The sequence below is a fragment of the Vespa crabro genome, chromosome 2 (assembly GCF_910589235.1).
Source record: "Vespa crabro chromosome 2, iyVesCrab1.2, whole genome shotgun sequence".
NCBI classification, from domain to species: Eukaryota; Metazoa; Arthropoda; class Insecta; order Hymenoptera; family Vespidae; genus Vespa; species Vespa crabro.
Window position 1 is genome coordinate 20,406,973 of NC_060956.1, and position 12,500 is coordinate 20,419,472.

General features: G+C 32.6%; 2 protein-coding genes across 12 annotated transcripts in view; one reads left to right on the plus strand and one right to left on the minus strand.

The window, feature by feature from the left end:
- LOC124433167 (putative sodium-dependent multivitamin transporter) overlaps window positions 1-7,631 on the plus strand; it is a 64,886-nt gene extending 57,255 nt beyond the window's left edge. The window contains exons 3-8 of one of the 2 annotated variants that reach the window (XM_046982881.1): window positions 3,209-3,340; window positions 4,154-4,375; window positions 4,722-5,065; window positions 5,190-5,309; window positions 5,933-6,610; window positions 7,107-7,631. In XM_046982881.1, the coding sequence (XP_046838837.1) occupies window positions 3,209-3,340; window positions 4,154-4,375; window positions 4,722-5,065; window positions 5,190-5,309; window positions 5,933-6,610; window positions 7,107-7,356 (1,746 nt within the window). In that variant the 3' untranslated portion in view covers window positions 7,357-7,631. The remainder of the gene's footprint in view (window positions 1-3,208; window positions 3,341-4,153; window positions 4,376-4,721; window positions 5,066-5,189; window positions 5,310-5,932; window positions 6,611-7,106) is intronic. The other variant, XM_046982882.1, reaches the window with a different exon arrangement.
- LOC124433166 (tensin-like) overlaps window positions 1-12,500 on the minus strand; it is a 169,741-nt gene that overhangs the window by 134,401 nt on the left and 22,840 nt on the right. The gene's annotated exons all lie outside the window — the stretch shown is intronic.

Here is a 12,500-nt window from a genome sequence, read left to right on the forward strand (position 1 = left end):
ATATCATGGTTATTTCAGTTGGATGTAGCGTCGTATGTTTTAATCGGAGTAACCGCTTAATCCTGTCGATTATCCGACGACGTAGAATTTAATGTAAGCTAAGTTATTACTGTGAGGAAAAATGAAAATTGAAAAAAGAAAAAAAAATGAAGAGAAAAAGAAAAAAAAGGAACAAAATAGAAAAGAAGAAAAGAGGGAGAAGAAAAAACAAGAACAGTATTACATTCGTGATGTGACTCGCGTATTTTTTTTGTTTTTGTTTCTTTTTTTTTTATTTTTTTTTTTTATTTATTTACTTTTTTTTTTTTTTGTTAAACTAAACGAACGAATATCTATGTCGAGCGTAAATATGAAAGAAAAAAGAAAAAAAGAAAAAAAAAAAAAAAGGAAAAAAGGATATGTTACAAGTATACACAGGTACCTGTTCACTAGTAAAATAACACGGAAGATTTTTATAGATTATTGGTTTTTTCAGTGTATTTTTTTTCTTTTCTTTCTTTTTTTCTTTGGTTCAACTTCGTTCTGGTTTTTCTTTTTCCATCGAAAAAAAAAAGAAAAAAAGAAAAACATATACGTAGTACGTCGATCGTATCGTTATTAAAATAAAATTGCTCGATCGTTTTTTTCTTTACTCTTTTATATTCTTTCTTCTTTTTTTTTATCTCTTTCTCTCTCTCTCTCTCTCTCTCTCTCTCTCTCTCTCTTTCTTTCTTTTTTAAGGCTTCAAGGACGTAGATAGAGATCTCCAAAGATGGGTGAAACGTGGCCAGTTAACGCACGGTCAATTTTCATCGACCACTGGAAGGTCAACGATTGGCCGATCGGGTTCAGCAGTCAGGCCGCTGTCGTCCTCTGCTTGGCTAATAACTTAATGACGGGAATTCGCCACTTACGTTCTCTTTCTTTTTCTTTTTCTTCCTCTTTCTTCTCCTTCTCCTTCTTCTTCTTCTTCTCCTTCTTCATCTTCTTTTCTTCACTTTCGTCCTCTCTTCCTTTGATTGGTCAATAATTTCCGAGTAAAACGATCCACTCGATAAACGGGAAACAATGTTGAAAATTGGATGATCCTTAAGTGGAATATCCATTAACATTTTATCGCATTCGAATAAACTGTTTATGATCAAAAGAATATATATATATATATATATATATATATATATATATATATATATACATATATATTATTATGCATACACGTAATATATACGTACGTCTCATTTTTATCAGATTTAAATGTACTCACATTATCCCCGTATATCCGATATTATTGGATCGTTTAAATTCGCATGGAAGATGTTCATACTGTTAAATTATTTTAATGAGAAAGCGAAATATAATCGCCAATTGATTGTAATACATGTTAGTTCCATGGTTTCATATTCTTACGAGACTCTTTCGAATGCATTATGTCAAGGATTTGAAAATAAAAGGTAATCTGGTCTGATCTCTTTCGGAACTTCGAATTGAATGCTTTGCGCATTTCAATGAGGAACTCTATCCACCCTCTTACCCCCCTCCCCCCCTATCTCTCTCTCTCTTTTCCTCTTTCTTTTTTTTCCCCTTTTCAAAAGAATACTCGTCGACGTATTCTTTGCCGAGGGTTTTTTTTTTTTTTTTTTCCATAATAACGAGTTATTTGACCATCAGAAATCGCCATTAACGTGGATAATTATTATTTATCGTATTATCTATTAACCGAATGCTTTCTATTCCATGAAATATTCACGGCCAGAAACGAATCGTATTTTTTAGTTCCATTAAAGTCAGTTTTCATTCAGCGTTCCAATTTATCGTCTTTACGGTTGTTACGGTATCACAACTCTATTCGACTAACTGAAATCAATTAAACGCTCGAATGGTAGTAAGATCGCTTCGATAATTTCTCTCTGTTCAAGTTCATCCAAGCGAAACGTATTCGTACGAAAGAGTTTCGAGTGTTGCTTGTGGTGATGGCGATGGTGGTAAAGGTGATGATGGTGGTGGTGGTGGTGGTGGTGGTGGTGGATGGTGGCGATGGTGGTGACGGTGGTTTCGTGCTTTACTCTCGCATTGCTTTTATCAATCGATTCGAAATGTTGCACGTGCTTTGAATATAGATAACACCTTTTATATATCGTAACTCACGAAGAAGCAACCGAGTTAATCTCGTTCGAGATTTAATCGTGGCTTGCGCGAAACTTTTCCTCTCTCTCTCTCTCTTCCTCTTTTATTTTATCCAAAAGAGAAGAGGAAAAGAAAAGGAAAAAAAAAAAGAAGAAACAAAACAAAGTCTCTTTGTTAAACAAACCGTACCTTTTGATTCTCAATTATTCAATCTTAAAATGAACAACTCTATACTAATTACATCTAATATTATCAAATCATTCGAACCATTCAAACAACTGACTTTACTATCGCGTGTCTTGGAAACTGCCGAGCTAAGTTTTTACGTAATGGAACGAACCTTCGCATTTTTTTTTTTCCCCCACTCGAAATAGAACATTCATTCGTGCAGGTACAATCGCATCGTACATACAATCGCTCGGTCCTTACTAAAGCCTTCATTTCATTTTATCTTATCAACGGACATTGTCCGTGTCGGTGTCGACATTGTCGTCCACGTCGCGATCGTTCGTTTTCCTTTGCCGACGACACCCTTGAGAAGGATCATATCTATATATGATCTTTACGTGATCGGCATCAGTATAGTATTGTTAGATACGTGTTCATTCAAAGTTTCTGCTATCGAAAGAAGAATGGATGTGAGTGTTATATATAATATAAGAAAAAAAAAAAAAAATAAAAAAAAAAAAAGCTTAAAACGTTCATCACAAAAATTATTTTTCTTACGATTCGTCGTGAAAATCTTATACAATGATGAGCAAAAACTTTTCTAAAAATTTATCTATAGAATATATTCGTTCGTATCACGTTCATTTTTATATGTTAAATAATCAATTGTAATATACAATGATTGCATATATAAATCAATGTGAATTTACATTTTTGAAAATTTTATGTAATGTCTTCAATTTTGTTCATCATTGTTTATATATATATATATATATATATATATATATATATATTATATATCGATGGTTACTAGCGTTGGTTTAAATTCATATCGAAGTAATACATGAAAATTTTTAATAAGTACGCTTACAATCTTACGCTTACAGATCTTGAAGTAACGTAAGATGAATATTAGATGAAACGATTCTTTTTACAGAAACAGACTATCCAGAATGAGACGTCGAGCTTACAATGGCATGACTATATAATCATTGGTATAGTCCTACTAATCTCTGCCAGCATTGGGATCTATTATCGGTTCACAGGCGGTCAACAACGAACTACCGAGGTGTTTACCAGACTAGAAAATTAATTTCAATGTTGAAACGTTCAAAAATCAATAACTTTCTCTTTCTCTCTCTCTCTCTCTCTCTCTTTTTCTTTCTTGCTTTTTCAGATTGCTATCAGATATAACTGATAATTCATGTTGAACCACACACCTAGATCGCGATACTTAAGAGAGATCGTCTATGTTCCGCGTTTCTTATCCATAACGATCTTACTCTCGAAAGTATAAATATTAGCAGGTATATAAATTAGCGACTATAGATCGCTAGTAAATTATCGCTTACCGTAGTGTAAGCTATTTCCGAAATACTCGTGGACGCTAATTAACGCTCGTACTATCATTACTATCTGATTACGATACGATAAATCTTGTCTTGTAAGAGAGCCCCCATTGAGATAGATATCATCGTTATTTTCTTATACTTTTAAACGTACAATTTTAAACGTAAATACTTTCACATAATTGCGAGTTAATTTACTTAAAAAAGAAAAGAAAAGAAAAAAAGAAAAAAGAAAAAGAAAGAAAAAAATAAGGAAAAATCTGTGATCGATCGTATCAATAACGTCGTACTATAGATTCTCATTTTTTATTATTTTTATTATAAAAAAAAAAAAAAAAGAAAAAAAAAAGAAAGAAAAAAAATGAAAATAACTCGTCAGGATGATAACAAATCAATCAGGTTAAGGGGAGCGATTACAAAATGAATGTATAGATATCTTATTAATTAAGTTCTTAATCATATATATATATATATAAATAAAGCAATAGTTCATTTGATATATATACTATACTAAGTAATTTATCAACGTACAGGAATACTTCTCAGCTAATCGATCCATGAAGATTTTGCCATTGGGGATAGCCATGACAGTTTCCTTCATATCCGCGATTACGATCCTTGGAATCAGCGCGGAAATCTACGTCCATGGCATGATGTTGATCGTGCTTACCATTGGCTTCCTTATTGGAACGCCTATTGCCATGTACTTCTACCTACCAGTCTTCTTCGAGTTGAAAGTCATAAGCGTCTTCGAGGTAATTGACGACGGCATTGAACGATCGTACGATCGATCGATCGAACGATCGATCGTACGACCGAGATCGTTCGATCGTTCGTTCCTTAGGATCGTCATTTCGTCGAACCTGTACTGTAGTTCTCGTTACATGAGCGTCCTAAAAGCCTAAAGTTTTTTTGATCCTCATTTAAGATAACTCATCAGTATGTTAAAAATTCATTCCTTAAAGTCACTTAAGAATTAGATTATATTCTCTCTTATTCTTGACGAAGATAAAAATTAAAAATTTCTTTACTTTTTCTTCTTCTTTTTTCTTTTCTTTTTTTTTTTTTTTTTTCTTTTTTCTCTCTCTTGCAATCTACCAGTATATAGAGAGAAGATTTGGAATAAAGGTTCGTTTATTGGCCAGCGTCGCAAACTTCTGCCATATGATTTTACACACGGGAATCGTTCTTTACGCTCCCTCAATAGCCCTAGAGGCAACCACCGGCTTGTCCAGTACCTTAAGTATCATCTTAATCGGCGTAATCTGTACGTTCTATTCAACGATCGGTGGGATCAAGGCTGTCTTAATAAGTGACGTTTTCCAAGGCCTACTTATGTTCCTATCGACATTGTGCGTTATTGGAATTGGTTCCAGTATCCTACCAAATGGAATTTATGATGTTTGGGATAGAGCTATAAGAGGTGATCGTATAAATTTGAACGTGTAAGTTACATTGATTTTAATTTATAATTATTTATTTACTTGTTGATTTATTGATCCTCGTTGATCTTATCGATTTTAATTATTTAAGAAAAAAAAAAAAAAAACATGATCGTTCATTGAACAGGTTCACTTTGGATCTTACTATACGCCATACATGGTGGGGTCTATTATTTGGCGGAATTTGCATGTTTCTTACACTTTTTGCCGTTGGTCAGGTCCAGGTCCAACGTCTTTTGACTGTCAAGTACGAGACTAACATTATTAATCGTTTTGATTCATAACAAATGGTAAATTAATTACTTTCATAATATGATACGTCGATAACGGCCAAGATAGATAAATAGAAAGAGACAGAGAGAGAGAGAGAGAAAGAGAGAGATGATTCAGATAATATCTAAAAAAATTCCTACGGCACCGGCAAGCAATTAGTACCAACGTCACAATATTCTGATATCGCAAACATATTTGACCCCCTATCAAAAGGTCTTAACAATGATAGATCGCAAGTAAGACGTCGTCGTTTCATTGGATTTCAAACGAGATAAACACCGGTTTTTCCATTTCCACGATGTCAGTTTTATAAATACAACTGTTGATTTACTATACCAAATTATTCCCCGTCTCAGAGGAATGCTTCCAACGAATACTTCCGCAATTTGCTTCGGTTATGAGTATTTTCTCTCTGATAGAACGTTTGTAAGATACGATTCTTATAACGAGTGAGATTAATTTAATCTAATATATGCACATGCATATATTCGATTATGTCGAAAAAAAAAGGAAAAAAAAAAAATAGTAATTCTCATTGTACTTATAAGATAGATTTCGAAGATCAATGTTTGACTAATATTATTTCATGATTTTTAGAAACTTGAGAGCATCCCAGATGGCCCTAATATTGAGTTCTGTAATAATGTTTACCCTGATAATGACCACCTCCTTCTCAGGCCTGGTTATGTATGCTGTTTACATGGATTGCGATCCAATGAAGTCTGGAAAAATATCATCCAGCGATAAACTTATGCCATATTTTGTAATTGACAAATTGTCTTATATACCTTGCTTCACGGGGCTCTTCATTTCCGGAGTCTTCAGTGCAAGCCTAAGCACGATCTCGGCAATGTTGAATTCACTTGCCGCACTTGCCATCGAGGATTATATAAAACCGATTTATTCGAAAATTGGTGCTACATTTCCAAAAGAAAAAGCAACACTTTTGGGTAAACTACTTGCCGTTTTAAATGGAATATTCTGTGTCTCTATCGCCCTGATAGCTGGAAAACTCGGTAGCTTAATCGAGGCGGTGATTGGATTGGTAGGAATAATTGGTGGCCCTTTATTGGGTATCTTCACATTTGGAATGTTTTTCGAAAGTGCCAATGAAATTGGTGCAATCGTTGGAATGATTTTCACTGTGATTACGTTAGGTTTTATATCTTACGGTTCGAAAGTGACTGTAACGACATTGCCAGTGTCCATTGATGGTTGTGAGAATGAAACGTTACTGATGTTGAATGAGACAATTGGATTAAACTCGACTATCAGGTATGCCAATTATTAAATATTCTTTTTATTTTTTTTATTTTTTTTTTCTTTATCGTTCCCACGTTAAAATATTTCATTGACAAGTATAATTTAATTTAAATTTTAATTTAATTGAAAAATTATACTGATGAATTACTGATAGATAATTTTAACTACAACGTTACGTTAATTAACGTTAAAAATACTTGAGATTATTCACAAACTTATTACATGGAAGAATTAACTTCCTGATTTCTTTTCTATCTTCTGTGAACTAACTCTCTTTCCCTCTTCCTCTCCCTCCCTCTCTTTCTCTCTCTCTATTTATGTCATGTATACATATATATTATTCATATATAACATATGCTTCCGGTAATAATTCGAGCGTATAATATAACGATGAGTATAAAGTTAATATTAGATTATGCCGATCTATATATAGTAATTTGCTTTCTCCCGATCAATGAGAGATTTTAATCGTAATCCAAAAAAAAATCTCGTTTCCTTTATTTTTCAGTAACAATTCGAACGTTCCATATATAAATCGAATATCGTACACTTGGTATCCAGTGATTGGAATGTTATTAACAATTATCGTGGGATATTTGACCAGTTTAATAACAAACAATTGTATTGGCAATACACGTGAGTACGATCCTAATCTCTTTACACCGTTTATTGCGGCTAGGATCAAAAAGAGACGTCAAAATGAACAAAGGGTGACGTCCAGTCAGATGTTCGTTTTAGAACCGAGTTATAGAAAATAAAATGGAATTAATTTAAATAAAGTGACACGTTATTACTTACATACGTATAAACGTATTATAAATATTGTGTTCATAAATTATAAATAATATCGATGTCAATTTATAAATGCCTATTAATGTCATCGTAATTGTTAAATTTTCGAAGTGAGATTTTCTCTTACGAAGGAGAGAAAAACATGAAAAAAGAGAGAAAAAAGAAAGAAAGAAAAAAAAAAAAAAAAAAAAAAAGAAAAAAAGAAAAAAAAAAGAACAAAGGAAGGAAGAAAAAGAAATAAATAAAAAGAAAAGTTAAAAAATAATTACGTCTACGTTGAAAATCTCTCGGTTGGATAGTCTCGAACGTTGAGTTACGTTCGGAACAATGAAATCAGGTTAATTTGTCGCCTGGTCGACTCGGTCGTTTGGTAGGTCGTTTGGTAGGTCGGCCGGTCGTTCTCCGTTTTACATGATTACGTCGACGCATATCCTTTTCCGCCAATCGTTCCTCATTAAAGTGCAAACACGAAGCCAAGAAGTCAAGTGTGTTAAAAGTAAATCTAGTACTTACAGATTATTAAAGCAGCTTCTAATTATATTTTAAGTCCGTTCCCTTTCTTTTACGAGTCCAATTTTCAAGATAATCACTTTAACTCTTTAACCATTGCAATGGTAATTGTTTAACGAGTGCTCGTTGAATAAACTTTTATGTATATGCGTATATAAATATGTAAGACGATTAGTCAATTTTTATGAAAGTACAAAGAATTGTTAACTAAGTGAGGAACACCCAACTCGTAAAAATGAAAATGACAATGACTATGACGACCCTTAAAAAAAAAGGGAGCAGTGTGAGAACGTCGTCCAATAATATCCGGTATAACGTTTTAGCGGAACTCCCTTTTTAGTTTCTATCATTAAAATGATTAAAACTTTTTGTGCTTTTTTTATATTCCTCCCTCCTCCCCCCACCCATCCCTCCCTCCTTCTCTCTCTCTCTGTCTCTCTCTCTCTCTCTCTCTCTCTCTCTCTTTTTCTTTCTCTCTCAAATTTTCGAAGGAAAAAAACTGACAATGTCTGAATGACAAATTCTAACGATCTATGACAAAGAGAGAGAGAGAGAGAGAGAGAGAGAGAGAGAAAGAGAAAGATACAGAGAGAGATAGAGAGATAGAGAGAGAGATAGTTTTCGAAGTCTTCATTATCATTTCGCTTTTATAAAAATTCTAATTGCAACATCAAAGAAGAATATCTTTTGTCCTATGCATTCGTTGAATTGAGAAAATCGCGACAGTTTGGATTCGTCTGGAATTCCTGAAAGGGCTCTAATTGTTCGTGGCCGGCTGCTCGCGCGCGTGCGGTTTAGAAAGATAAAGAGAGAAAGAAAAAAAAAAAGAGAGAGAGAGAGAGATAGAGAGAGAGAGAGAGATTTTCTTTTCTTCCGAGAGAAATGGAGTGGTTTTCAAACACGAACGTGAACTGTCTTCTGCGGCTGGGTGACGCGGATATCCGTGCGCACAATGAGAGGGTCTATCTTCTCTCCCTTCAACGATACGGGATCTATGCGATGTGTACACATTTCTATGTAGGTACTATGTATACCTATATATATATATATATATATATATATATATATATATATATATATATACGTGTACATGTGTGTGTGTGTGTGTGTGAGAGCGGGAGAGAGAGAAAAGGAAAGAGAAAGGAATTGCATGCATCTAAAGGGGGATATGTGTGGGGGAGGGGAGGAAAGTAGAAGAGAAGGATGAACGTAAATTCCTCATGAATGGTACGTTGACCAGGAGCGTAGTCTTCCTGACGTCTCGATTTCCTACTACTAGCCACTGTTTACATTCATCTTTACACGTTACACTACGATTTATCAATTGCAATAATTGAAATGTTAAATTAAATATGATCGATCGGCGATTAATCGTCAAAATTATTGAATATGATTGATACTCGGGTCAAAAGTACCCGTATAATTTTTATTCCTACGTCAATTAATCATTTCCTCGAGATGTTTCGTTTGCCTCCTTTTTAATCCATTTTTTTTTCTTTTTCCTTTATTTTTTTTTTTTTTTTTTTTTTTAAAGGAGCGAGAAAAAGGAAGATCCAATTTTATTTCTTTCCCTCTTTTTCCTCTCTTCTCGATTTTAAATAAAAAGTTCCGAGTAGACGCGCGTAGTAAGCTTAGCATAGTGAAATAATTTTCAGATGTTATTACGATTAGAACGTATCGGAGAGATAGTTCGATAAATTTTTGAAATGTCTGATTTAAGGAATTTCCAATGCCAAATTCGAAGATCCTTTGATTCGATCGAGTATTTATAAAATTTCGATATTATCTTCTTCGATATTTTCTTCTCTTTTCTTTTCTTTTATTTCTTTTTTTTCTATTTTTTTTTTTTTTTTTATTAATTTAATTTTCCATTCGTTCGTTCCATGATCCTTATACTATTATTTTTTTTTCTCTCCTTTTTTTTTTTTTTTTTTTTTTATTAATTTAATTTTCCATTCGTTCGTTCCATGATCCTTATCCTATTATTTTTTTTTTCTTTCTTTCTTTCTTTTTCTTTTTTCTAAAGGAACGTTTCGAAATCCTCTGTCACAAGAGAAGTCCGGTAAGCGAGTAGTGTCTTCCGCGTGATTGCGCCCACCGTGTGCCAACGAACAAAAGATCTGTCCGATCGAGTTCGATATGTTCGACGCCTAGCGTTAGCCGACAAAGTACACTGGAACAAATGTGTTCTCGAAGAATAAATGGTGCTGGCTGGCTGACTGGCCAATAAGATCGTAGCAGATGGTGGCTATCAGCTGGAACGAAGTTAGGTCCAAAGAATCGATTACCATCAATACGTTTGAACGTCGAGATCAATTTCGGATAGTATTTCGAAGTAGTACAAAGGAATAACCATTGATCACGAAGTTATGATCATAATATTTATTTTATATATATGTATATATATATATATATATATATATATATATATATATATATATATGTATATGATTAAATTAGATTTGGATTTAGATTGATGTTTTAATAACTCTTTATTAACAATTCGTTATTGTATTATATATTTCGAGAAATAAAAAAAAATATATACGTATATATTTATTATAATATAATATTAAAACATTACGACATCATACGTTATTATGATTCATAAATTTTCTTGTATATATCTTTATACGATTTAATCGATGATCAATATAGATATAATAAATATATCAACGGTGAGAAGTACCGACGCCTTTAAAGAAGGCCAATGATTGGTTGAGATGTTATGTACGTATATAGTTACTCAAAGTGCTTACCGTTACCCTTGATAAAGGTCTCAAGAGAGATCGTCGTTTTTGCATAATAAAAGTCGATCGAGTAGACTCATAAAACGCGTTAAGTAAATACGATTTCACGAACGTTTATCTTCGAGTTGGTCACGAACGAATTTATTCTCGGGACGTTCGATGGGAGAATTCACTGTGGTATATATATTTTTTTTTTAACGAGCTTGCAGAAAGAAAGAGAGACAGAAAGAGAAATCGATAAGGATCTCACTATCGAGCTTACGTACGAGTCGATTCTCGATCACTACTCTTTCCTGTAGTCATCGTTTCGCATGGCTCCTTCGTAAATCCATGTTGTCCGTACCGTTAATTCCGCAAGGTAAGATCTTAAGGAATCCCATGATCATTTCTTATTTCTTCATGATTTTATGCGTTTATTGTCGCAAAAATTATAATACAATGCTTATTATTATTCTTTAAAATCGTGAAAATATTTATCACTTCAATTACGTATACATATTCGTAAATATACTTTTTTTCGTTCTCTTTTTTATTTTTAACTTTTAAAATAAAAGTAAACTATGATAATCGAAATATAAATAAATTGTATATGTAAAATCAGTTTAAACATAACGAAGAATAGATAATTTTATATTCAATATTTTTATCCTTTTAGAGGAAAAATCAATAATATGGAATCGTTTATCTTATTTTTTTTTTTTTTTTCAATATTTAACATCTCGAAAGTATTACTTATATAATTTCATTTTAATATCGTGAAAAAATATTTGCCATTTGATCATATATCATAATACATCCTTAATACATGTGTATCTATATGTACTTACTTTCTATTTTTTTTCTTTATCTTTTATCTTTTTCTACGAGAATAAAAGTAAATTTCGATCGATCGTCAAAAGTTTAATTCTTTAAAAATAACAAAAAAATCAATAATATTTCTTTTGTATATATATATATGTATATTTAGAGCGAATATATCTGAAAGATTTAGATAAGTAATACTGGTTTATACAGTTGGTTGATTCACTGGTTAAATCGTACAAAATAAGGATGCGGGCGAACATCTCGAATCATGCGGAGTAAGAGAAAAGGAGGAGAGGAATGCCGCGTATCTTCTCGCGGGCAACGTAAGTGTAAGTTCAATCGTTCGTTTTGTTTCGAACAAGGTGCTGCCGAGTCTGTATAAGATCCCATGGATCTGACGTAAGATGGATATCGTATTTCCTATAATGCATAGCCGGCAGTATCATGAATTCCGCAGAGTTCTTTCCCAAGTCGCGCACGAATCCGCCTTTTGCCATAGGTTATCATCGAAAGACTTAAAAGGGATAGCTCCTGTCTTATCCAAAGTCAATGAAAAAATATTTCTCTTTTCGAATTTAACTTTATTTCACACGGCCATTATATTTCTCCATTTATTTATTTATTTATTTATTTTTCTTTTCAACGACTTCAAATCTACGTGTAATAATGATGAAAGGAAAGAGAATTGTTTTTTTTTTTTTTTTCTTTTCTTTCTGATATATATATATATATATATATCTCTCTCATTTTTTGAACGAATATCAATACATTTAAAAAGTTTCGATAATCGTAACGAATCAAATAGAATTTAATTCATCGAAATGTATTTTGTCATTCGTGACCAAACAACATTAGTCGGGTAGAAACTTGAAAACAACAACGATATAAGATAAAGGGAGAAAATTTTTTTGTATTTTTCTGTTTTGTTTTTTTTTGTTTTTTTCCCTTTAACGCATTCTATTATACGGTTAAAAACAATTCGAGGATAGTAACAAAATTGAATTTCTTTCATTTCAATTTAAGATGAAAACGTTAATGAAATTAAA